A 27,865-nucleotide genomic window follows, 5' to 3' on the forward strand; every position below is an offset into this window, starting at 1 on the left:
TCATGCTCACTCTTGTGTAGGTATTTGCCACAGTTGGAAAGCCAGGTTCCCTGCCACGTAACTGTTTAGCATCTGGCCCTTTACAGGAAAAGGAGCTGCACTCAGGTGTACTGCTCTGTAAAAAGCTCCCTCTGTAGATCACTGGGCAATATTCTCACGCCACCCTCTGAAGTGAAGAAATTCCCATTTTTATGATGAAGCAAAATCTACCTTAGCTTCTCTCTTAAAGCAGAACTGCTTAGGGACAGCATCACTATGAAGTTTAGCTTAGTGTCTTAGCTTAGCAACTGCTCAGTACGTGTGGTAAGATTTTCACACTCATTCCCCTATTTTAATTATCCGGTCTGCACATAAGGGATAGAATTATTACTTACCACATTCTCCTGAACCTGACAGTTAGATACGGAGATACTGGTAGCCAGATCTTCTGTAAAACATAAGAATGAAATATGAGAAAAACACAAAATTGTTACCACATGTCTTAACATTATTTACTGACATGAAAATCCATAGCTTATCAAGATTAAAATTTATATCAATATAGACAATATATTAAAATGGTGTATATATAATACTAATTCATCAACAAAAGCTGAGTAAATAAAATATGACACATCTACCCAAAATAATACTCTAGCTAATCAACAACATAGAACTGTGACTACTGAGTCAGGAAATTAGCCATGATGTCTTCCTAAGGGCAGCTGTTGGCATGGCTCAGTATTAGAGCATCTGCCTGGTATGTATGAAGTTTGAGGCCCTGGATTCAATTACCAGCACTGCCAGGAGCAAAAGAAAAACAAACAAACAAACAAACAAGTTGTAGAGTAGGAGTGTCTGAATTAAAACTAAAAATGTTACTTCTGATGAGTGAGTGACGTAGGCTGGGAAGTGAAGACTGTAGTATTTATATCTATATGCTGCTTATATTGTTTTAAACCATAAAAGGCATGTGCCAGGACACATCGCTCAGAGGTTAAGAATACTGGCCATTCTTGTAGAGGACCTGGGTTTGAGTTCCAGTACCCAACCATCTGTAACTCTAGTCCTAGGGGACACGACATACTCTTCTGGCTCCAAGGGCATCATTCACATACGTGATGCATGGACATGCTTACAGGCAAAACACCCATGTACAGTTTTTTAAAAAGCACTCATAACTTTTAAGTTTAAATTAGATAAATTTAAACAGTGGTACTGAAATATACCTTTTATATATTAGGGAGTAGGTAAAAGAAGTTTATGTAAAAGATTCCAGAGTATATGACCCTATTTTTTGTAAAAGGAAAAATAAAACAATGTAGCAGTTGGTTAGGGCTCTCGGTTCTCCCTCAGCTAAGACATCTATATCAAATTACTAACAGTAGCTTCCTGAGGCAGAGACAGGGCTGGGACGGGGATGGACTTTTCATATGTCTCAAGGGCTTCCTCAATTCAAATGACACATGTCTACAAAATTTTGATGAATTACTGGGGTAAACAAAGAAACTAATAAGAAAAAAAAGAAATAAAGCAGAACAGTTATTAAAGATCAAAATACCTTTAAGACAACTCAAAGAAACAAAATATGAAGCTTCTGTTACAACTCTACATATTCAAAAAGTAAGACTCACTAATATAAGCAAATTCTTCATCTTAAACAGTAGCACAGGTTGGGGGTGGCTCGGTGGGCAAGAGGGTTGGATCTGAGTTCAATCCCCAGCACTTATGTAAAAAAGCCAAGTGTGGCCATATACAGCTCTGTAAGATGCAGAGACAGGAGGATTATGGGAGCTTACTGGCCAGAGTGGGATGGCTAGCCCCTGTTTTCGTGAGAGACTGTCTCAAGTGAGCAGAGAATAACAGAAAAGGACCTGATAGTCTCCTCTTATATTCATCGGAGAAAGGAATTCTATTTAAAAACATTAAGCCAACTCAAAATTATATTAAGTAATTCAAATTTTCTATTTTTTTAGGGACACAGTCTCACTATGTAACCCAGGCTGGCCTGGAACTCTCTATGAAGGCCATGTTGCCTTAAACTCAAGATACCCACCTCCCTCCACCTCCAGGGGTTCTGGAATTAGAGGAGCATACCAGCTCACCCTGTAAGTACTTTGGACATTTAAATAATGATCAAGAAAAGGCACACCAACAGAATGACCGGGCCTGGCATTGCCTTTCAAGTGTTTTGTTTCCTAGTTTCATCTTTTTATTTTCTTTCAATGGCTTCCTTTATTCAGATCCATCCCACTTTAATTCCATCCGTTCCATACTGGTTGTTGTACAGCCAGCCACAGCAACAAAACGGGACTGCCACTTAAGTTTCAGGTACCATGTCAAGTACATTACATGCATTTACTCTCCTTCCCACTTTAGATGAAGGAACTCTGGAGTCCAAGATCACATAGAAACATGAGCAACAGCACTGTGTCTAACTCTCCATGATCTTCCCTCTTCCCGCTAGGATTCTGCCTCAGAGACTTTTAACTAAGCCTTTGGAAATTAAAGTAAAATGTATGCACATATGTCTCTATTATTTCTGGAGAAAGAGTTCTTAGTTTTGATTAAGTGCTAATTCTGTCTAAAACTCCCCAGGACTTAAACACTGCTAATCATCCATCTACCCCCCATTCCTCAGGTCATACTGAGCATCACAGATGTACGGATCACTACCTTCATCCTTCTGATTGTACCAGTCTCCCCAACCAAGGCAGGACCACCTCCTCTACCATTTTATTTATCTCTGCTTAGCCAACCCTTGACTGCAGTCTGAGTTGTAAATCATTTTTTTCTTTTATGAAGTCTCTGCTTTCCATATCTAGGTCTACAGTAAAACATTACTTATTTTATCTTTATACTGCATTTTGCTACTCCCTAACATCCATAATGTATCATATCTGCCTAAAGAGCTTTTATTTCTTGTTTGGATTTTAGTTTTAGGCCTAACATAACATATGAAACAATTGCATAAAATAAAATAGATGTATACATATATGAATGGTATCCAACATAAATCTATAAAAGTATTAACTAATGGTATTGGCTATTAAAAACAAAACTAAAGCATTAAAAATGCAAAATACAAAGAAAAAAAAGCACACCACACAAATATATCTACAAATGCTTAAAACAAAGAGAAGCCACCAAGAAGCTTCTACTTACTGTGGTCTTTTCCTTGGCCTGGAGAAGTGCAAACACTTGCTTGAGGAGTAACAGGCATGAGGGCCTGGCGGATTGCCTTTTCCCAGCTCTGCGCTACATCAAGTCCGACTCCAGTGGCAGCGAGAACAGGATTATGAGAGCTGCTCCCATTGTTCTCACCAACAAAGTATACCACGGTATCAGTGATGATTTCAAAACAGTGTGGGTTACTGCCTTGTGAAATGCTAGTGAAATCTTGTGGCGAAGATATGCGGAGAATTTCTGAAAGTGGAATTTCCTGCAGTAAAAAAGTTGAGCATTGAAAAACTATGAATACATATTTGTTATTACTTTATTAAGATCTAATTTACATATATGAGTGCTCTGTCTTCATGTACATCTGCATGCCAGAAGAGGGCATCAGATCCCAGTATAGACGGTTATAAACCACCATGTGGTTGTTGGGAATTGAACACAGGACCTCTGGATAGACAGTGTTCTTAACCACTGAGCCATCTCTCTAGCCTTGTGTTTTTATTTTTAAATACACTAAAGAATCAAAGATAAGCATTTTTGTGAATGCCAGTAAGATCAACACAGTATACAGCATATGGATTACATAGCCAAGTATTAGGGAATGTCTGTCTTAAAAGATCTGACAGGCAGATCACGGAGTATTAGAGACTCAGGGCATGGGGAATGTATAAAGTGCTTGCTAGGCAAGTAGGAGGACCTGTCAGGTCCCAGGTGGCAGGCAGGGACAGACGGATCTCAAATCTCAGAGATCTCACTGGCCAGCTAGTCTATCCAAAACAGTGAGCTCCAGGCTCTCCCAGAGGACCTGGGTTCAATTCCCAGCATCCACATGGCAGCTCACAACTGTCGGTAATTCCAGCTCCAGGGGATAACACCCTCACAGACATGCATGCAGGTAGAACAAACACTAAATAAATCATAAACCCCCCCCCCCAAAACAAAACAAAAAAAAAAACAACAGAAAATGAATCCTGAGCCAGTAAGGTTGGTTAAGCATTCTTTCTAGTCTATACATTGGCCTAAATTATTATTTAATGTTTACTCCAAAAACATAGACAATTCACTTTGTGTGTGTGTGTGTGTGTGTGTGTGTGTGTGTGTGGTGTATGTGTGTATGTGAAACAGAAGTAGAGGGCAGCTGCTTCACCAAAGACTTAACAATAACCTCTGTGCACTGTATTAGGCAGTCATAATAAGTACACTCACATAAAAATGAAGTTAACCATGTAAAATTTTACTGAAACTAGAATGTACAATATCATAACATTTTAACATTTTTTAACATGGAAAATCCTTACCTTATAATATTTTGAACCAGATTCATTTTGAAATAATGTTAGACATTTGCTGTCAAGCCTCCAATAATGCCTCTTTCTCTATTAAAAACAGAAGTCAGAAAACGTAGTTAATAAGTTACTCCTTCCAAAATAGTGGCAATTTTCTTTTAATATTCATTCCTCTATTGAGTGGGCTTAAATAACGAGGTTTAAGTTTTTCAAAATATGAAAAGGAAATCTAGTAAAAAGTATCAGTCCCCCAGTGACTCATTTCCCATTCCATACATAACCCAAGTATGTTGTTAGGTTTTATGCAATTTACTTATATGCTGAATTTCTAGATGCTGTCAAAAGATAAACAGAGCTACTCCCCAAACACTGGCAGGCAAGATCTCAGGCCCCAACCATGGCCCAGCCCAGCCCCAGCCTTCTGTAACTCCTCAAGCTCAAAGAGCTGACAGTCCCAGGCTGTACTCAAGTTAGGAGAGAGGGTTTTTGTCGCAGTCAACAGTCAGCGGAGACACATAACTGTTCAATGTACTGAGAATGTAAGACTCGGCGCTCAGTCCTAAACGGGATATTGATATTTACCCCATCACCACCTTAGGGTTTAGGCAACATTACACAGGTGGCAGAAAGAGCCAGAGGATGAGGAGGGGTGCTGTGAAATGCCAATTTCAGGGAACGACATAGTTGCAATCGTGTACTCACAGCAGCTGTGCTACCTATACAAGACCAAGCCAGACAAAATCCTGGCATGCTCAGAGTAGATGATCTTCAGGTCTCACCCCTTAACAAGGAGCCACTAGCAGGGGATAGTTGCTGGGGGAGAGAGAATCATTTGCTTTTTGAGGAGGTGGCCACTGACAGCTTACGTCCTGGGCACTGTGGCCAAATGCCCAGGTATTTATGGGTAGTACTTGTTCACTTGATCTAGTGGTTATCACACACACAAGAAAGACAAGAAGTTGAAAGGGTGATGTGTTGGGGGCAATGGGAACAAATGGAATAGATATGATATTTCACTGTATGCATATATGAAATTCTCAAAAGTATAGAAAAACTTAAAAAAGATACCAAAAGATGGTTTTGGTAGTGTTAAATGAGATGACCTAATTTACAGTCCTATCTACAACACAGAGGTGACTACTTAGCTCAGTGGTTTCAACCTTCCTAACGATGTGACCCATTACTACAGTTCCTCATGTTGTGGTGACTCCCAACCATAAAATTATTTTTGTTACTATTTCATAACTGTAATTTTGCTATTGTTATGAATTGTAAATATCAGTGTTTTCTGATCTTCTTAGGTGACCCCTGTGAAAGGGTCAATTGACCTCCCAAAGGATCACAATCCAAACGTTACTTAGACCCTACTAAACTTTTTGATGTACCAAAAAGAAAGAAAGAAAAAACACCTATTATGTCAATGCAAGTCGAAGGTGATAATCCTTTTATTATAAACAAAACCACACTTTATGTACAAAAGTAATTTTATTTCCTTTTCTGTGATCTCTCTTTTCATATTAATTTGCTTTTTAAAAACTGTACAGTGGCCTTTTTTTTTTTTTTACTATCAATTTGTTGGCTTTATTCACATATTCTTGATTAGCTCTTACTTAAAGTATGAGGTGAAATGTTTTCCCAATTTGTCATTTGTCTTGTTTTTGGTTTGCCAAATACAGAATTTCTTTCATGAGATTGGTTCATTTATCTCCCATCCCCAACAAGGAGTCTTTATAAAAATCACTGTTCCAACGTTTCTTCTACGGGTTTAACCTGAAACTGTTTAAGTCTTTGATTTATTTAGTTTTGTTACATGTGAAGTGTGATTTATGTTATAATAATTTTTCCCCCAAATGGCTATTTGGTTACCCACAGACTACTTACTGAAATATCCACCATGAGATACACCCACTAACATCTCAAATGTGTGTATATTTCTTTTAAGTTCCAGTTGAAAGGGCATGGATTGTAAACAGATCTGTACTGCTGTTGCCATATAAAACTTTACTGAAACCAGCTGAACATATTAAACACTTCATATGTTTTCAAATATTTTTATTCTTTTTGAGCATTTTATAGATGCATACAATGTATTTTGATCATTTCACTCCCTTCTTCCCCCTAACCCTGCCTTGATCTCACCCCCACCCCCAAATTTAAAAATAACCCAGAGTCCCATTGGTGCCGCTCATAAATTCCTGGGTATGGGGTCACGGTGTACGGTTGACTAGGAGCCTCATCCTGAAAGAAGATCAACGTTCTCTCCCCAGAAGCCCTCAGGTAGAACAGGGGCTTCTGAGTCCCTCCCCTCTGCAGTGGTGACTGGCTTGATTTTGCAGGTAGCTATAGCTGCTGAGTTGATGAGCACAGCTGTCTTGTTCTGTCCCAAAGAGACCGTTTCACTCCGGTCCTCAACTCTGGCTCTTACAGTCTTTGTGCCTGCGTTCACAGGGGTCCTGAGCCTTGGGGAGAGGAGGTATGATATGGCTGTCTCATTTGCAGCTGAGCACGCCATAGAAACTTACTCTGTTGTCATTTTCTGTGTTAACTACCACCCTCTGCAGAAAGGAACATCTCTGAGGAGGTCTGCACATTGTGGCTATCTAACTTCTTATCCCTCTTAAACAGCTTACTAGAAACTATTCAAATCTTAATGGCTTCTGATACTCACTGACTGCTTGCTACATGCCGAGCACTGCCCTGAGTTCTTCTCATATATATCAGCTTGTTTGGATGTAGGAGAAAGTCACTACTACTATGCAGACTTTATAGACAAGAAACTGAGGCATAAAGAAAAATAAGTAGCTGTGCCATGCCTGCAGTCCTAACAGACTTATAAGGGCCAAGCTTGAAGCCAGCATGCTTAGCTACGCCACTAAGCTGAGTCTTCCTCTGCTGTCCTGTTATGACTGTATGGTTCCTGCTCTCTGCTATACTGAGCCAAAGACAGTATGTCCACTTACACTGCTTATACACATAAGATACCTGCTTCCTACCTTACTACAGATGACTGTTCATATGCAATTCTAATTCTTCCCATCTTCAGCTACAGTTACGTTTTGAGTCCTTACTCCGATGATCCTTTGAATCTTGACTATCGCTCAAGCCTCACTTTTACACATTGCTGTAGTGTATGTAGTCTTTATATATATATATATATATATTTCATTCTTATCTTAATTCACCAAGTGCATGAAGTAGAGACCATCATCAATTTTACTGGCGTATGCAAACGTGTGTGCTTACTGACCAGGTTGTCCCTGCTGGTGTAGTGGACCATCCACCCCTCCTTCACCATTGTGCTGCTCCTCCTCTTTGTGTGCTTGATGGACTGCACAACCCTCATCAATGGGATATTATTGCTTGTGGATGGACTAAAAAATATTTAAAATTGATCATCAATATTTTCAATATCTATTTTAAAAAGCATCACACATACTACAGCTTCACCAAGCTTTTAAAAGGTAACTGAGCTAATATTTTTCAAAATATCGTAAGAAGAAAATGACTTGAAAATAAATTAGCCCTGTTACACAGATAAACAGCTAACTTATCAGACTATCGTAACACTGTGACTAATCATGTTTGCCGTGATCTTTTCTGGGAGGACATGGACACACATGAGAGGGCGGAGAGGGGGTGGGGAGATGATGGATGGAGCAGAAGGGATCTTCCAGCCAGATGATCTGGAGCCTGGGAACTCATTTGGGTTTGCTGCTGAGGAATTTTCTTGCCCTAGGCAGAAGAATAAATTCATAAGGCAAAACATGTTTACTCAACTTTATATGGCTCAAATTTCAAAATCAGTTGATCATATTAGAGAAAAAACTGTTAGGGGAAATTATTTATAGGTATTTAAAAAATTAAACACTGTAATAAGTAAAACCAGGTTATATTACAGCTGGAGAAAATGTGCAACTTGGTGTGTGTGTATGGAAACATCTCAGGACTATAGTCCTCACTGCTGATTTTACCACCTGGTAACCTGTATCTGTGAAGAAACCGGTTGCTTCAATTAATGGTCTAAAATGGGCACCTTGAGGGAGCTGCTCCAAAGCAAGATATTTTATCTAGACGCTATTTAAATGAAGTCCTTTTCGTTTTAAGAAAGTAGATTCTCATACTTTGTATCTTGAGTAGAAGGCAAAGGTAATACAATTTATTTTAGAAATACTGTGGTGAATGCAATAAAGAATTAGCCAAGATTTAATTAGATTTTAAATTATATTTAAGATTCCACTTAAAGAGATGCCACCTTTCCTAAATAGGAGACCCTGACTTGCCTTTGCCTTTGGCAGCAGCTTAGTGAATTACCTGATTGTCTTAACAGGCTCTTCATCCCGCTCCACATCAAGATCAGTCGGGTCCAGGAAGAACATTTTGTCTTCTGGTGGGGATGGCTCCTCTGAGTCATCCAAGCCCCGGCTGCCATCACTGTTCATATCATTATTGTCAATATCCATTGGTATATCTATATCAGTTCCCAGACTGGAAGGCTCTAGGAAAAGTTTTAAAAGAACTGAGTTTAATATTAATAGAATATCAATGCATCTAATCAGATCAGTCTTAAAATTAACTAGGAAAAAAGCTTTAAAGCTTTAAAACTTGAGAAAAATATCCTTAAGATTCAAGGTGAGGGAGTCTTTGTTTCTTATTTTTTTACCTTTTTTTTTTTTTTTCCAGAGCTGAGGGCCAAACCCAGGGCCTTGCCTAGCAAGCACTCTACCACTGAGCTAAATCCCCATCCCTTTGTTTCCTATTTGCGTGTGTGTGTGCTGGGGATCAAATCCACAGCCTTGCAAATTCTAGGCAACTGCTCTACACTGAGAAAGTATATATAAAAAACAGCAGATAAAGGAGTTGTATTCAGAATATTTAAAGAAATTCTAAATTCAATAATAAAAGACTAAACAGTTACTTAAATATTGATGGGCTATAAATCAGTGCAGTGGCTTTGGAAGTCTGGCGGGTCTTCAAGCTGTTAACCACAGAGTCACCATGTATCTACCCCATGTGAAAGGAAACCTGTGCCATGGACAAGTAATACTAATATGCACACAGCGGCACTGTTCCAAGCAGCCCCAAGGTAGCCACACCTCAGACATCTACTGCCTGGTGACTGCATAAATCAGTGCAACAATTTCTCAGACAGTGGTATCATTTGTCCGTATGAAGAACTAAATACTGGCAAAGGCTAAAATATGTATGAATTCTGAAAATATTATGCTAAGTAAAAGGAAACAGCCACTAGCCTACATATTTATTGTATAACTACATACATAATTTTTTAAATAGACAAACATAATAGTAGAAAGCTGTTTACTGGTTGCCAAAGGCTATCAAAAGAGGGAAGAAAAGGGTGTAACTATGAATTATATAATTTTGGGGGAAATGAACATTTGTAACAGTAGACAGAGTAATGGCCACATAACTTTGTGAATATATCAAATGGGTAAATTACAAAGCAAACAAACTAGAGCTCAGTAAAGTTGCTAAAAAATATAGCATCTAGTCATTATGTCCACTGTAAATGGAAAAAGGATCAATATGTCAAATTATCACAAAAACAAAGCATTTGAACAGGCAATTCGGTGGGGGTGGAATGGGTACACAGATAACCAGCAAACACTTGAAAGATGTTCAAACTCATGAGTAACCAGAGAAATGCACATTAAAATAAATATACAGCATTTCATATCCATTTGTAAAAAGGTAGAAAGGCACAGAAATACAAATGTGTGAGTTATAAAGCTAGATAAGACTTGAGGCATATTGGAAAACCAATCATGCACTACCAATGATGTTAACTAGCTATGGAGCAGACGACAGGTTTACCTCCAATCTGGGTATTAAATCTACCTTCTAAGGTAACGGTAATGGAGGTGGGGCCTGTGGAGGTGATCAGGCCATGAAGGCTCTGTTCCTATGATCTGCATTAGTGCCCCAAAGAGCTAATTCACACCTTCCAGCATGTTACAATGTAGCAAAATGGTGCCTTCCATGAACCAGGAGGTAAGACTGTCACCAAATGTAGACCATGCTGACACCCTGGACTTCTCAACCTTCAGAACTAAACAGACCCAAGACAACTGACAACCATGGAAAGATATGCAGAAAATGTTAATTAAATTTTCAAGGATTTTTAAAATTTTCAATTCTTACCCTATGCCTAAAAAACTACTGATTTACTTTTATCAGTCACATAAACTGTTAAGGGCAAACTATGCTGGGACCTTAGAGCATGTGTTCTTTACTCCTTCCTTCCAAAAACAAGTACCGGCTTCACTAGTGTTTCTTTGGAAGAGGAGAGTGATAGATTACTTGAGAGAAAAGGACTTAGACTAATGAGCCAGACATGGATTCAAATTCTAGCTCTGCCACTTCTTGACCCTAATTCTTAGGCAAATTGTTTAATGTATTTGTGTCACAGACATTTATTAGAATTACCTCAGAGGGTTGTTCTTACATTTAAAGTCAATAAATAAAGAATAAAGATGACTGCCAGATTTTAAGTGCATCTGGAAGTTGATATGCAGCACCACTGGATATCGGAGGCCGAGTAGCAAGGCGGCTAAAGGAAAGATGGAGGCATTAACTACTGTGTCGTGTCACTGATCTCTGTACTCTGCTTAGTTATTAAGTCAGAAGAAAACCTTAGACAAAGCCAGTAAAATAGAATATGTAAACGGTTTTACCCAGACAATACACAGTAATGACTTTTTCTGATCTTCTATAAAAGTTAAGAGAAATATGTAATTTTACCTCCATTGAAAGTAACTTCGCCAAGGCAGTCTCTTGGTACTTTGGATGCACAGCGTTTATGGCAGTTGAATTTGCAATCTAAAATAAAGATAGTCAGCTTATTATTTAAAAGGTAAAACCAGATACAATGACATTTCCTTTAAATTACTCAAAATAGTGTCTTCCTCTAAGAACTAAAGTCTTGGATGTAGTCAGGTCTCAACTTCTAATGGCATTTAGCAGTTTTTTTCAACCTTTCAGTCACTTAACCCAACCAGGGACCAGTTTCTTTGTGTAACAAAGCTAATGCCACTTGTACGATGCAAACACCTGGCAGCTCCACATCTCCTCTTCTTACTTCATGCAGAATCTAATGGCATGTACAGATTTTCTACTTACCACCCATGTGGTCTTAGACCTAATTTAAATGAGAATGAGTGAGTGCTATTATTTCTCATATAGTTGCTCTGATTGTATTTTTAAAACACTGAAGATAAAGTAATTTGGCATATCTATATACATATATAAATATACATTTTCTTTTTTTAAACCACAATTAGAATTTTTATAGTAAATATTTCTGAAACTCAGATATCTTAAACTTGTATTTATTATAAAGAGTACACGTAAGATGTACCAGGAGTGTAACCAATCTTACCTTTACACTGCATTCCTTGGCGAAAAAGGCCTTTCAGTAGCCGCTTGCAGTACTGACATATTGTTGGACGGCCGTAAGAGTGGACAGCAAATGTGTGTGGAACTTTGACCCTGCACATCACCATCTTCTCCATCCATATTGGACGGCCACTCCAGGACGGGATTCTCTTACTGGGCTCTTGGTGAGTGTGTGACTAAAACACCAGTAACTTGTGTCAGTGTAAGTTAGTATTAAAAAACAAAGTGTTGGGAGCAAAACATAAGCACAAGTTACGTATCTGGTATGCTAAAGTCAACATTTAAAAACTGTGAACCTCAGTAGTTTCCTGTGGACTTAATTTACCACATTTGCATGACAGAAGTACAGATCTTTACAAAGTACGGAGAATCATTTTAAAGGGTAGAGAAACCACGCTGAAAAGCAGTATCATTAGGATAGTGCCAATGCAGGCTCCAGACTACTGCACAGAACTACTCATTTGACCTAACAGCGGGCAATTCACATGGCAGTTCAGCCATTTGGTTTATCCCTCTGCATTTCCAAAATAGAGCCTTTAAGAAAAAAGGTCCTTGCCAAAATCACAGCTGGTGTTGAGAAGATAGAATAAAAATGTCGAACAAGGTGTGGTCACGGGGCCAAATAATGAGCATTTCATGACACAGCCCCTGTCTAGTCTTGCCCTCCTTTCGCAGTGAAGCGCCCAATGGCTTGATCCATTTCCCACCTTGGTGTTAGCCTAAAGTGTGTTCTGACTTGGGACCTCCTGAATGACTCTGCTGTTTAGGAAGGGATTGCTGCCAACGCCATTTATAATGGCGCTCATTTTACCACCAACAAAAACAGGTTCCTCAACTAATCTAATAGCTTTCTATCTTTTCCATTCCCAACTACCCTACACACACACACACACACACACTGATTAATATTTGCCAGATATATTTAGCATTTTACAATAAACCCCACAACTTACAATGAATTACAACAAATGTTAACACCCACTCAGAGTGGGTGCTCAGAGCTGCTCAAGCAGTTAATCACAGGAGAGCAATCAATGTGGGAGTCACTGTCACTGCTCACACTATATTACTGAATATAGCCTGAAGCAAAACTTAGCTTCAAAATTTCCTAACAATACTAGGGCATGTTTGCAGAAATTTGAATTAAATGGTGGCAGACAAAAACCAAAACCAAACAAAACCAACAAACCAAACAAAAAAGGAAACTAAATATCATTAGTGATAGTAATTAGATTTTTAAGCAGTTCCTTGATATTGCAAATACTTTCCAGTTTTTTGGAGGTTTGGAGCTCCAAGTGAAGCTAAAAAATTAAATAAAGAACCATTAAAAATGTTTATATAGCTTCAAAGATAAGTGGATTTTTGTTAACTACAACTCTCTTTAAATAAAGAGAATAATCAAACTAAAGTATAGGCCAGCTCAAGGCAGCACATTCCAGGCACTGACTACACCATCCACTGATTATTATATGCTAAGTGCTATGTTATATATTTGGAACACAAAACAATATAAACAAAATTGCATGTTTAAGCACAAAGGCTGAACAACTGCCCCAGATGACTGAAAAGCTCCCATTAAAGTCCTTGTGTCTTCACTGTCAGAAACGGTGTTCTGAGCTTGTTGTGAATGTGTGCGTCTACTTTGCATCTCCTGCATCTACTATTTTTGGTCTGTCTCAAGTTCAAATCATACAAATCACACTAAGACTGATTTAGTTTTTAGTCACCAAATACACAGGACATTCTGGAAAAGAAGAGATTTTCTAGCAGGCCTTTTTATCTGCCAATGGCTGGCCATTGTCTTTGTTCAGGTCTTGCTGATATCAGGGAACTGGAGACACAGTATAGAGCATGGATGCCAGGTACAACTGCATCTGTGGCTGCACTGGTCACAGGGTTATTTAAATCCTACCCCCTTCTAAATATGTATACTCAAAGATTAAAATCAATGGAGAAGCCTTGTACTCTGAACCCTGTAACCCTGGCCTATGGTTACATGTAAGATTAAGTAATAAAGTATAGAGACTGAGTGCCATACTGTGAGAGAAGGAGGCTCGCTATTTGTTAGCCTTGTCATCGTTATTACATTTAAAGTGCCTTACAAGTAGGAACATTTCTATACCCTGGTATTACCTGTTCTAGGATGTCATGTGTCATCTACAATCACTAGGAATAACTAGTAGATTGCCTTCTATGATCTGAGAATACATACCTCTTCACTGAGAAGGGGCACACACTCAGGCTGCAGGGGTCTCGGCACTGAGAGGCCAGGTCCTGGCAGAGACACATTTGACAGACGTCTCTTCCTTACTCCACTACAGTTATTGGGAATCTTGAAGGCACATCGTTTATGATAATTTAATCCACATCCTAAATAAAATTTAAAGAGTAAAGTATAAAAATTTAAAATGTAACTATCTGAAATGTTATTTTCTCTGGCGACAATACCAACCTCAATTAAGAACTCACATAACAGTATGTGGAATGCAACAAATTCAAGACTAGAAAATGTGTAGAAAGGGCTATTTAGAAAAGCTAAATTAACTAGAGCAGTGAATTTTGACTTCTTATAGCGAAGACAAGCACCTGGAAATGTATGGGAAACCTAAGTGAGTAGCCGCATCCCCTAATGCACAGACTGAGAACCCTGGTGGTGGAGCCGGGCAAAGCATGCCTTACGATACTTGGCAAAAGCTTGAGAGCTGCAGTCTTCAAGCACTACCCAGTAGCCCACTGTGGCTTGTGCAACAAACCTTTAATGATGAGAAAATTACATGGCACTCAAATCTCGGTGCTCATGAATATAATACAATAATAAAGAATAATAGAGTATTAGTGTTATGTAATTATATAACACAAAAGTTGCACATGTGTCATCCGTGTATGAGTGTGGAGACTAAAGACCACCTTTAGCTGCCATTACTTAGGAGATATCCACCTTATCTGGAGGGTAGGCTCCCTCACTGGGACCTGAAACTGTAAGAAAATCCTAGGGTTTCTCTTGTCTCCAAACTTCCCAAACACGTGTCACCACACCCAGCTTTTTACAAGGGTCCTGGGGACAGAACTCAGGTCCTCCTGCTTGTGTGGCTTGACTGTACTGATCAAGACATCTCCCTTACTCTAGAAATATATTTTATTGGAACAAACTCTGCTGCCTATTTCCCTATATTCTATGGCTAATTGCTCGGTTTTTTAATACTTATTTTTAAATTTTCTGTTTATGAATGTTTTGTCTTCACGTATGTATATATAGCATATACATGCCCTGGTGCAAGGCACCATGTGGGTGCTGGGAACTGAACCCAGCTCCTCTGAAGAAGCAGCAAGTACTCTCAGCGGATGAGCCATCTCTCTGGGTCCTAAGGCTAGCCTTATATTGTAACAGCAGAGGTTAGACACAATAGAGACCACACAACCTGCAAAGCCTAAATAAAAGTATTTCCCTGCTGATACTTTACAAAAAAAATTTAACTTACCCTCTACAGTAGAAGACTACTTCTTAATCAGATTTATGCACTGTGGCCTACTCCCTAGAAATTCTAACTTACAACAAGCTGACAAACTTACCACTGTACAGAAAAAACTAAAAATATAATAAAGATCTATTAATAATAAGTGGTTAACAGTTATCAAGGCACTGTTTGTGTCAGATATTTTACTCATGTAGAATGCCTTCCACTGAGAAGCCAATCCCCAGAAAGGCTGACTAAGTTGCTTATACAAAGGAACCAGTAGGTGGAGGCAGAGGAAAGACCAGAGTCCTCATCTTTGCAATTCTAAATCCTTACTATCTAGACACCCACTATGATCTTTGTCTTTCATTGATAATTCAAAAGGCAAATGCAAAATCTTCTTTCAAATTAATACACAAATTTGAAAGCACTCACCTTCACATTTTAACCCTTGACGTACCAATCCCCAGAGCATTTCACCACAATAATCACAAAAAGTAGGTGCTTTATAAGAATGTACATAGAGAGTATGAGGGCGAATCTGGAAGTCTTCTACTGTGGCCAAAGCTTTTTAACAAAACAAAAACAAAGCATTAAACTATATTTTATAATTACAAGTAAGTTATTCATTTATATCAAAATACAAGGTAATGTCTCAGAAAGTTTCATCTCACTACAAAATAAGTAATTTTTGGCATATTAAACTGATAAAACATTTTATTAATGTACTTATTGTGTGTGTACACATGTGTTAGGAGAAGAGCAAGTGCCATGGCATGTGTGGAGGATAGCTGTAGGCATGAGTTCTCTCCTCCTCCCATGTATGTTCCAGGGACCAAAATCAGGTCATAAGACTTGGTGGCAGAGGCCTTTTTCTGCTGAGCCATCCTTTTGCCAAATACTATGATTTTTCTTATTAATTTATTTATTCACTTATATCCTGGTTGTAACCCCTCCCTCCTCTCCTTTCAGTCCCATTCTATCTCCCCCTCCTCTATTCCTATGATTAAAAAAAAAAAAAAAAAAGCAGTTCTTGAGTTAAGCTCAAAATAAGCCAAGTTAGAAGTCTATAGGCGAGGTATTCCAAAAGCATTGCCTTATAATGACAAGATGGCAAGTAGCTATTACGTCTTCTTTAGCCCATTCAAAACTGTTTCGCTTAGGACAGACTGAGGAAAAAAACACTGAAGTAAAATATAAAAATAAAAGTGCTATGGAGCCAGGTGGTGGTGGTGCATGCCTGTAATCCCAGCACTCGGGAGGCAGAGACAGGTGGATGGCTGTGAGTTCGAGGCCAGCCTGGTCTACAAAGCGAGCCCAGGACAGCCAAGGCTACACAGAGAAACCCTCTCTCGAAAAACAAAACAAAACAAAACAAAACAAAACAAAACAAAAAAAGTGCTATGGAATTTAACCTCATTGTCACAATGTTTCTGTAAGAATAGATATTGATTTCAAAGAGATTCTCAGGAGATACTCCTTTCTCTCCATGAGCAAGGGAGTGGCTCTCTCACTTCATCTGAAAGTCACCAGTGATGTCCCTATGGTTTGACAAAAGGTCCAGAGCCAAGAGGAAATGGATGTGATGATGACTTGAGGAGAAAAGCACATACATCTCTTGTGAGTGAGGAGGAAGTCAAGTGAGGCTGTGGTGTGGCATGCACAACGCAGAGGAACTCGGTAAGTGTAAGGATCAGAAGTTGGATGACAATTGTTTGGAACAGTAGAGAGAAGCGATGGTCAGTGAGGATGTCAATATTAGGCTAAACACTGATCATTGGAGGGTAGCACAGCCAGACTCAGGGTGTGCGGCTGACCACTTGCTTCCTTTCTTGACAATTCAAAGTATGCCACCATGGGGCATTCTTTCTTCCCTCACACTACTCACTGGCCATCCTGCCCATGTGCTGGGTAAGACTAGAAATAGTGGGAGTTAGGGAACAAAGAATGGCAAGACAGGGCAAGGCAGAGGCAGAAGTGGGGATGTCCTGGGGACAGGAAGGGAAGAAGCACTGTCACTTTCTCTTCCAAGTCTTTGTTTGGGCTTTGCAGAACAGGCTGGCCTTGAACTCACAAAGATCCGCCTATTTGTGCCTCTCCGGGTGCTGGGATTACAGGTGTGCACCACTGTGCCCAGCTTCTCTTCTAAATTGTTAATATTTCTTTTTAAAATCCAGATTCTCTTTTTGGAACTTTAGTTCTCTTATCTACACTATTAACAGAAATGGGAAAAGGAAAGAACTTTAATTTTATTTTATGTTTTCAACCCACTGAAAGAGAATTTCTTTTCAGTTTAACTGGCAATTTCCCGAGCTTCAAGACACTTAAGTAATTCAGTTTGTTTTCCTGTTTTCTCATTGTGCTATAACCTTCCTGAGATGAAAACCCCACAGAAATCATTACTACACATTAAAGAAGCAAGCAATTACATAGTACCAAGGCCAAGTGCCGCAGAGCACAGAACTTGTCTAGAAAATACTTTGTAGGAGAAAAGTAAAAGGGGGAAAACACAACAAGAGGAGTCACTTGCTTACCTGACAGGACAACTTCTACAAGATCTCCTTCATGAATTTCATCTGCTGAGGTAATCAGCTGCAGAATGTTTTCCGAGTTCATGTCGTGGCGAAAGAGAAGAATTTTATCATACATGCCAAAGAACCCACACTCTGGAAACTGTGGGAAGACAGCCCTCAATCAGTATCCCATGGCTTTCTGCTGCTGCAAGTATTCTATAAAATCATATTAAAGTGTCCTGGATTACTCCTGGTTACTAACAACTCCTTTAATATCTAGAAGGTGAACCTTGTACTCAAACATTCTGGTTAATTTTAAAGCTAGAAAACAGAAAAGTAAATTTGCAAATAACCAGTACCTTAGAACACACATCTCTTACACATTGCAGACTTCTGATTGCTGTAAGAGAACATAACCGTCCACTCGTTCTATTTTCATCCCTAAAGCAGGTAGCTGTTTGCGTCCATTAGAGCTGTACTGCTCAATACATGACCAGCTACTGCTGTTCTTTGGATGTGATGTGTAAAATGCCCATATGTTAAAGGCTTGAGCTCCATGGTGCCCTTCTAAGAGGTCCTGGAGTCCTTCTGTGCAATGAGTGTGTGGCACATGGAATAGGAGAAGGTCTTAAAGGGTGCTTTACAACTCTGGTGTCTTCTGGGTTCTTTCTTACTCTCTAAGAATGAACAGTTTTGATCCTGCTGTGGTATGCTGTCCAATGCAATGGAGTCAACCAGTTGTGGGCTGGAGTCTCTAACACTGAGCCAAAGCATTAATTTTTCTCTATATAAGCAGATCATCTCAAATATTTGCTATAGCATAACTACTCACCAAAGTTATTTGAATCTGAAACTATGTAAATTTAAAATAAATTGTTTTCTTAGTCACTCTAGCCATACTGCAAATGCCTGGCTGCCACCTTAGCTGCAGCTATCATACTGAACAGTACCGAAACAGAGCACCTACATCATCTCAGGACTAACTGAAGACCAAATAATCCTCTGACAGGAGTCACAGGAGCACTGACTTCAGCTTGAGCACACACCTACCACTTAAGTCCATTTACTGTGATTACGAAGCAAAAGTCATCTCTGTTCTAGACAGAGGCTTGAGGTCTTTCCACACATGCCCTACATGTACTATCCCACGAGTCCATGTTTATAATACTTAGGACATTCATGTGTGGAACAAAATATGAAGATGTGTGTCAAATACTTTGAAGAAAGCAGCTTAGAATTAAGAGGGTTTTTTGAAGATTTATTTTTTATTATGTATATAGTATTCTGCCTGCATATACTGCTGCCTGCCAGAAGAGGGCACCAGATCTCATTACAGAGATGGCTGTGAGCCACCATGTATTTGCTGAGAACTGAACTCAGGACCTTGGAAGAGCAGACAGTGCTCTTAACCTCTGAGCCATCTCTCCATTCACGAGTTAAGAGTTTTTGTTTGTTTGAGCCAGGGTCTCAGTATGCAGTCCTGGATGGCTAAGAACTTGCTACTTAGGTCAGATGGCCTCCTGCATACTGGGATGAAATGCATGTACCATTACACTTGGTGAAATATTAAGAATTTTTAATATTTGCTTTACAAAATAATTCCAATTTACTAGTGCTTTGGAACATGCTGCTGTATAAAATTCCTTGGTTCTCAGAAGATAACACCAGAGGTGTCCTTTAATATATAGTATAGTATGTCACTGGTTTGTGCTGAATGGTCTGACATTCATCAGTCATATTAAGCTATAACTGTGCTTATCACAGGATGTTAGAGACAAGATTGCTTACGCACTACCTCATATGATGGCACTACCTGGTGAAGAATCACAAAAAATATTTCTCTGATTGGTTTCATAACAGCAACTTGACCACAAAATTAAACATGTTTTCTTATTTACTCAGCTCATTGGGGAAACAAACATGACAAATTTATAGCCCACTGTTAGCAGTCTCAGATTGTATGGCAGATGTTTTAGATACAATAACCATCTGGTTTTTCTTAATATTATCTTATATTAGACATTATTTTTCCCACCAGAAATGCTTTGCACAGCTCTCAAAAACAATTTCAGATCTTTTCTCGAAATTATTTTTCTTAAGTTGAAAACAGTGGCTGTTGGGCTAGAGAAATGGCTCAGCAGTTAAGAGCACTGTCTGCTTTTTCAAAAGTCTTGAGTTCAATTCCCAGCAACCATATGGTCGCTCACAACCATCTATGAGATCTGGTGCTCTCTTCTGGCATGCAGGCAGAATACTGTATATATAATAAATAAATAAATATTTTTAAAAAACAGTGGCTCCTTTAGAAAGTTAAGGGTTTATTTGTATTTTTAAAACATGCCAAATAATGGCAACATACAGAAATCTACTTTCAGTTACTTGAGTTATCAATAGTATTTATCACAGTTTACAATATACTTTAATATATATCTAACATAGTAATTATTTTTAGTTGAAAAGATATAAATAAAAAGCCAGATTTCTGTTTGAATTCTAAAATTAAGATTTTATTAAGTTTTGCTAAATGATTTACTCAGGGACTGAATCAGCTTCAGAACTTATTTAGTTACAGCACCCCTGAATTTAAAAAGGAATGTCATATTTCACCCTCATAAAAAATAAAATCTCTAACAAATATTTGAATGAATAAAAATTATTTTTAAAATATTATTTCTGGCATATTTGCTAATATAATGTATAGACAGCAGTTGTAATGAGAAAACATCCTGTATCTTTGAAAAGCTTACAATCTAACAAGAAAAATGGAAATAAGCCAGATATTAAACAACATGACAGTAAACGACAAATGAAATAAAAATAAATTCTGGAATAAGGGCAAATAAGCTACTGAGAAACATTATCAGCTTCGTTATAAAATGGGACAACAGCACTGCTGGCTGGCTTTATAAGGAGATTTGTCAAAACTAAATTTGCTGATGACTATGTCTAATTTCTAGCACTGTAATTAATAAATGCTCATAGTTGCAAATATTTTATATTCTAGCAGGGAAGAGATAAGGGTTAGAGGCAAGATGGTAAAGACGGACCTGTCATTTAAAAACAGCCCTCAGAGGGCCTGGACCAGGAAACAAGCAGAGCAAATCCCTGAAGAAAGACTGAAGCTGCTGGTTGGGAAGGCATTATCAGGGTTTGGGTTACACAGGAGGAAACTGGGAGGAAACTGGGAGGAGACACTGTTTTTCTCCAGAAGGCATCTCTGGTTAGTCATATGGGTCACTAACCCTGACATAGTCAGAGCACAAGTCTCTACTGGTAGTAAATGAAAACAATTAAAACCTAAAAACACAAGTCAAAGAAGGAAAGCAGCATTCAAATAAACGCATAGCCTAGAGAAGATACAAAACAACACGGCACTACACATTACCTAAGGGATAACAGTAGCATCATCTGAGGATAGGGCGTGGCCCTGTGCTTTTCTAGCATGTGCACTGCCCAGGCCAAGCCTCAGCACCACATAGATAAATGAATATGCACACAAACACCCAAGCACAGGTAGAAGAAAGAGTGCAGAAAATATTACAAACAATTATTTTAAAAAAGAATATTTCTATGTCAAGAGGCTGTTGGTGATGACAGTAAAAGTTATTTTCTAGATAAGCAAATATTTTCACAAAACACTCACCTATAAGTCTGACAAATTACTGAGTGACTAGAGCAGTAGTTCTCAACCTTTGGGTGGGTCACAACCCCTTTAAGGGTCAACTGACACTTTCACAAGTATCGCTCAAGACCATTGGAAAACAGATATTTACATTAAGATTCATAACAACAGCAAAATTACAGTCATGACAGCAACAAAAATAACTTTATAGTTGTGGGCACACACATATATCATGAGGAGCTGTATTAAAGGGTCGCAGCCTTAGGAAGCTACTGGACTAGAGGAAAAGGTTTAATGACTGGCTTGTGAAAAAAAACTTGCAATTTATTATAGTAGTTTATAAATATTTTTGTTAAGATAGAAATTATATAAATTGGATAGTTAATATGTTAGTTTAAAAAGTTTTAGGCCGAGCATGGTGGCTCACACCTTTAATCCCAGCACTCGGGAGGCAGGGGCAGGAGGATAGCTGTGAATTCAAGGCCAGCCTGGTCTACAAAGCAAGTCCAGGACAGCCAAAGCTACACAGAGAAACCCTGTCTCGAAAAACAAAAAACAAACAAAAAAGACAGTGAGAAATTATCTGAAAGCAAATGTCAGAATCAAAATAACGGAAAACAGACTGAAAAAAAAATCAAGATTTAATATTGTCACTGAAATTCAGGGAACCACTATGGCCAATGCTTTAAAACATTCAAGATTTAGAAGCTTGCCTATAATAAAGATAAACATCTACAAAGAAACAGGAAATTAACTACGAGCACATAGCTTTAAAATGTCTAAACAACATACAAAAATAAACAGAAACAACCTGAAGAAATGCATATACAGATATTTGCTACTCGTGAGTTTTAAGATTCGATATCTGGTCTTCACAATGAGTCTGTGACTCAACTCCACTCACACATGACAACCACATTGAAATTGTGAAGAAATTCACCCCACTCAACACCTCAAGGCTGGTGCAGACTGCAGTGACACAGAATCTTCTGGACGTGACAGGACCTTGGCACCCACAAACTCTCTCTGCAGCGAGGGCTACCTGTAAAGACTTGCGCAAGGTCAAGCCCGCCAACATTCCAGCACAGAGGGAAGGGTGGCTCAGAGGCTAGGACAGGTGATGGAGAGTCAGTGTTTAAGGGCATGGCTCCTGGTAAGGTTGCCTGTGCTCGAGTGGATGGCTCCACATCCAGCACAAATGGACTCAAGTTACTCAAAGAAAAGCTGGGGGCAAAGTTTGGGGGTATAGGGATGTAGGGTAGATCTGAAAGGGTTAGGGAGAGGGATGGAGGTGAGTATGATAAAAATAAATTGCATTGAAGTCTCAAAGACTTAATAAAACATTTAAAATATTATAAATGATGTTCAGGCTTTCTTCTCAAATGGATGCGTGAATTTGAAAAACTTTAAAAATACCATTCTCTATGCTTACTAGTCTTTATTTTAAAAACAGTTTTAGATGTACAGAAAATTCAGACATTATACAGTATTCCCATTTATCCAGTTTTCCTATTATTAACACTTGTTGTTTGGATTTCCTTAGCTTTTACCTAATGTCCTTTCTTCTTTCAGGATCCCATCCGTGAATCTCTATGACCGTGAGCTGCCAGGTACTACGTGAAACTTTCTCAGACTTTGCAGTTTTGGGAGACTTTGACTATGTTGCTTACTGGTCATGTGTTTTAGAGGATGCCTCACTAGTGGATCTGTCTGACCCTCACCTCATTGTTAGGCTGGGCTTTGGAGTGCTGAGGAGGCCGACCACACAGGGAAAACAACATCCTCACTACATTCTAGCCAGCCTGACTGTGCTCAGATTTTTATGTTCTGGGGATGAAACTTAGGTCTTGTAGTACACACAGCAAGCTGTTTACTAAGCCATCACCCCAGGCCCTGAATTCAAATCTTATTAATTGAATAATATTAACCATAGTTTATCTATCTGTAAAATAGAGCATACTTGGCAGTTCCCATGAAAATTAAACAAGTTAATGTACCATAAAAAACTTGGATTCCTGATGAGTTGAATGTGCTATGAACATTACCTATTACTGTTTCCAATATTTTGTTATTATAAACAATAGCCAGTGTATAATTGATACCTTTACCATGCCTGGAGTATATGTATGGAAAACATTTCTCAGAATATTTCTAGGTCAAAGTGTACATATATATGAAACTTTCAGATACTGACCAATTGGTCTTCACAAAGGCTATACCAACTTATATGTCTACATGCAAAATATTAAGTTTGTGGGGCAGGGGAGACGGCTCAGCGCTTGCCCACAAGCAAATGCAAGAACTGGAGTTCAAATCCTAGACCCCATGTAAATGTGAGGCGGGTATGGTGGCCCTCTTGCAATTGGAAGGCGAGATGGGGAGTCCCAGAGCAAGCCGGCTAGCAAGAATAGTCAGTGAGCGTGGGTTTGACCGACAGACCCTGCCTCGACGAACACAAGTGCAAGAGTAATTGGGGATGACTCCTAACATCAACCTTTACATAAATGTGCACATCTGCATACATGTGAGCCCACACATGCAGAAGTCATGCAATTACACACATCAACACAATACACATGAAAACAGAATAAGATAAAGGAGCTCTTTATCACATGTTATTTTCTAAGTGCATTATCAAGTTTGTTGCTCTTATATGAAAAATAGTACTCTGTGTAGTTCAACCTGTACTCCACCCCACCCCCCTTTGTAACGTGTGTGGTGGTGGTGTGTGTATATTCTTCGCTTTATTTAATGTGGCCAGACCTTTCCATGAACCCAAGACTCACAGGTTCTAGCAGGTCTAGCCAACTTGTCCCCGGACTCCCTGCCTCTGCCTCCCAGGCAGCCACCATGGCCTGCTCCCGTGAGGATTCTGGGATCTGCACTTCGGTCCTTATGCTTATGAGGAGAGCTTTATCCTATCCATGGAGTCGTCCCCTGGCCCTGACTTGCGATTTGTCCATTTTACAAGGCTCACCATTTTATTCATATGCTTAAGGTATGCTATTTACATTTTTGTCTATTTTTAATAATTCACTGATCCTTAAACCTCCAAAATCAACTATTCCTCAGAATGAGTTTTCTTCTTCTAGAATGACTCTCGGTGCGTAGGGGCTAAGCGACAGTGCTGAACAGGCCGAGCACAGAGGCACACCCGTGTGGTCCCAACTTTGTAGAGCAGGAGGCTGAGGAGCCGAAGCTCAAGGTCACCCTTGGATAAACAGGGATTTGGAGGCTGGCTTGGATCACATGGCAGGGGGAAAAGCATGAGCAAAACATTGAAACCCACAAACAAAAGCACTTTGTATTTCAAAATCTATCAAGAATAACCTGTCAGTGAAATGCACAGAGAGCAGAAGCTTTCCGTAGATAATGGCTTGCTCTTCTAAGCTATACTTCAGTAGAATAAGGAACAAAGGAAAAAGTCACTTTTCCACCCTCTTATTTTAAAAGGAAAAAAAAAATATTCTGGCAAAATAATGCAAACCAACTCTCGATTACATCTGTGAATCTGCTGTTCCCGTTCATGGGGCAGAGTGGAGGGAGGGAAGACTGCTGTTGCTATTTTCTATTTACCCTTAAAACATAAGACACACCCAATACAGTTGTATATGCGCCTTCTAAACATTCCATTATCATGCAAGAGAAGGAGCGTGTGGGACAAGGAAGGCGACTAGGAGGCGGGCAGCACAGGTGGGGGCGCTCAGGAATGAACACAGCTGCAGGTGTACGCCTCTCGGGTGCTCAATGGAGACCATCTTGCCTCAGAAGGTACATGGCGGCGTCTTTATACATTCCTGGTGTTCAGACTTGAGTTTGTGGACATTTAGTAGGTACACAGGACAGGCTCCGTCTTAAAATTATCTGGTCCCAATCTCTGGTTAGTGTTGAGGAGTCCTGCTGTTCTAGGATGAAAGGAGTCAAAATTCTAGAGCCGGGGAATGTGGGAGTAGGTAACCTTCTGAGAAGGACAAGCCGTGTTTCCTTCCCTACCCTACCTCAGCCCTGACTAGAGGAAATGAAGACCTGCTAAAGAACTAGGGCCTTTAATCTGGCCTGACCTGACAGCACCCTCACCTCAGCTTCTCAATTTACTTTCTACTTTTGTGTCAGGGGCTCCTCTGGGTTGTGGGAACTGAAGACTTTTCTCAGTTCTAGAGCACTGTGGCTAAACACTAAAGGGCAGTCTCAAAAAACAAAAACAAAAACAAAAAACAAAACAAAAAAACCAAAAAAAAAAAAAACCCCAAAACCCTCAGGTCACTAAACTTCTGCCAGTAAAATCTTAGATAAGGTAGGAAGCTTGCAAAACTTTTATTTTACTTGGCCAAGTAACAATTTGCATGTTAACAAACAACTTCAGAATTCAATATTATCCGAGTGAATTATTTACCTATCACTAGGTATTTTTTAAAAAGGTAGGATTGGTTTTATTCTAAAAAAAATGAGAAACCCTTGGACTTTTAACACACACATATATATTTTTCATTTATATAAATGTGAAGTGAAGCATCATCTTCAGCCTTCTGGCCCAGTATATCTGACTTGGGTGACTGTTCAGGCAGCAAACTGTCTCTGTCATTTTTTTTCACTTTGGAAGCTGCTAACCTGCACTTCCTGTCTACTCAGGTAATTAATTTTATTCCTTCTCAAGTCTCTGATGAGGTTGAAGCCAGATAGTTTAGGCTTACAATTAAGCGTACTTGTTTAGGAGCTAAGATGTTTTTAGGTCTAGATAGATATTTTAAGTTGATAGAGATGAGATATGACAGATATTGATTTACACTCAGAATTTTAGACTTACCAAAATAGGAAAGATGTTTTCTTCAAGGCTGCCAAATACCAAAAGACAAAACATTATGAATGTAACATTTAATAATTCCTGATTGTTTTGTGGTTCTTCTTGCTGTATGTAGTTTATTATATATGTGTGTAATAATATAAATATATATGTAAAAAAATAAGTGAGTGAAGTACACCAATTTTTGTTAGAGGCTTGATATACACATATGTACATATGGAATATAAAATTTATTTTTAAACCTGATGCCAAGTGTATCTTGACAGTAAATCTTTAAAACCTATAGTAAATAATAGTAAATATGTGCTAAGGACATTCTTTTCCCAGGTTTCCTCAGACTCCCTTAGAACCCAGAACTTAGTTAATTGGCACTTATTAAAACCTCTGTTGACTATTCTCCAGAACTAATATTAATTGATCATTAATATCAATTAATTATTAACTTCTGGAAAGTGTTTAACTGTAAAGAAGCAGTTCAATGACAATTTCTTATAAATCCAAAACCATTAGGTTAGATGAGTTAATCAGAAATGGTTCAACCGGAACTTGGTCTTACTCTTTTCTTTCACCACTGATGTCTAATTCAGAATCCTCTGGATCCCATGTGCCAGTAGAGTTGCTCAATTTAACACCCACACTTCTGACCTAAGCCAGAGAAACCTTTTTTTTTTTTTTTTAAATATACTCTTTCCCCTTGTTCTGTGATTAGGTCTGAACTTTTTTAGTTTTTAAACTTAAGCTCTAGGGACCTTCCTTGTTATTTAGCTACGATTGTAACTTGAATGTGCAGGAAAATGAAAAAAAATTTTTTCCCTCTAGTTTGTGCTTAAGTATTTAGTAATGGCTGCCTGACACTGTTTAACCTAGATTTAGAAAAATGTAGGGGAAAGATTACAATGTCACCAAGCCACTGCAACACAGCTGTAGTAGAAAGAATGGGAAAGAAAACAACACAGAATGACAAGCTGTTTCTAGAAAACAAAAGATACAGCTGGGGTTTTCAGCTACTACAGCAGAACCTGAAAATTACACTCAATTCATGTCTTCAGAGACAATGGATTCATTCATTTAAACAGACCAAATCACCCTTAAAGTACGCTGCATGGCTAGTCTTCAGATCTAGTATTAAAACGATCAAAACTAAAGAAAAGTGTTTTAAATCAGCTAAAAGCAGACAGCTTTAGTCAGAATTTCAATTTTACTAAACATCATTATAACTCAAAACAAATTGCTTTCTACCAACTTCCTTTTTCATTCGAATTCCATCTAGTTTTTCATTCAACAAACTAGCAGCAACAATAGTTTTAGAGGGTTATCTTTTAAGCCTTTTATCAATATGAAAGCAAGACAACAGAGGAGCTAGCACTCACTGGGTAGTCATTACACACCACACACTGCGCATGCAATCTCCCATTTTAAACACTTGATTTTATCTTCTGTAGATGATCTTATTCAAGACTAAAATCAAAATAATGTTTTGTTGACATGTTGCAACTAAATGCTGCAACTTCAATACCCACTAAAGCTTTCTGAGTCTACAGAACCAAGGATCTGGGCTGGAGAGATGGCTCAGCCATTAAAGACTAGGCTCATAACCAAGGCTCTTTCTAAATTTA

At 38.8% G+C, this 27,865-nt stretch overlaps 1 protein-coding gene across 1 annotated transcript in view; it reads right to left on the bottom strand.

The window, feature by feature from the left end:
• The window catches only part of PRKD3 (protein kinase D3), a 68,868-nt gene that overhangs the window by 16,493 nt on the left and 24,510 nt on the right, over nt 1-27,865 (bottom strand). The window contains exons 3-12 of the mRNA XM_084793270.1: nt 17,848-17,986; nt 15,749-15,880; nt 14,071-14,228; nt 11,842-12,034; nt 11,205-11,282; nt 8,757-8,940; nt 7,693-7,816; nt 4,458-4,535; nt 3,145-3,421; nt 375-427 (exon numbers count right to left, since the gene is read on the bottom strand). Of these exons, the coding sequence (XP_084649396.1) occupies nt 375-427; nt 3,145-3,421; nt 4,458-4,535; nt 7,693-7,816; nt 8,757-8,940; nt 11,205-11,282; nt 11,842-12,034; nt 14,071-14,228; nt 15,749-15,880; nt 17,848-17,986 (1,416 nt within the window). The remainder of the gene's footprint in view (nt 1-374; nt 428-3,144; nt 3,422-4,457; nt 4,536-7,692; nt 7,817-8,756; nt 8,941-11,204; nt 11,283-11,841; nt 12,035-14,070; nt 14,229-15,748; nt 15,881-17,847; nt 17,987-27,865) is intronic.

This window comes from Acomys minous, assembly GCF_964271855.1.
Source record: "Acomys minous genome assembly, chromosome: 8".
Taxonomy (NCBI): Eukaryota; Metazoa; Chordata; class Mammalia; order Rodentia; family Muridae; genus Acomys; species Acomys minous.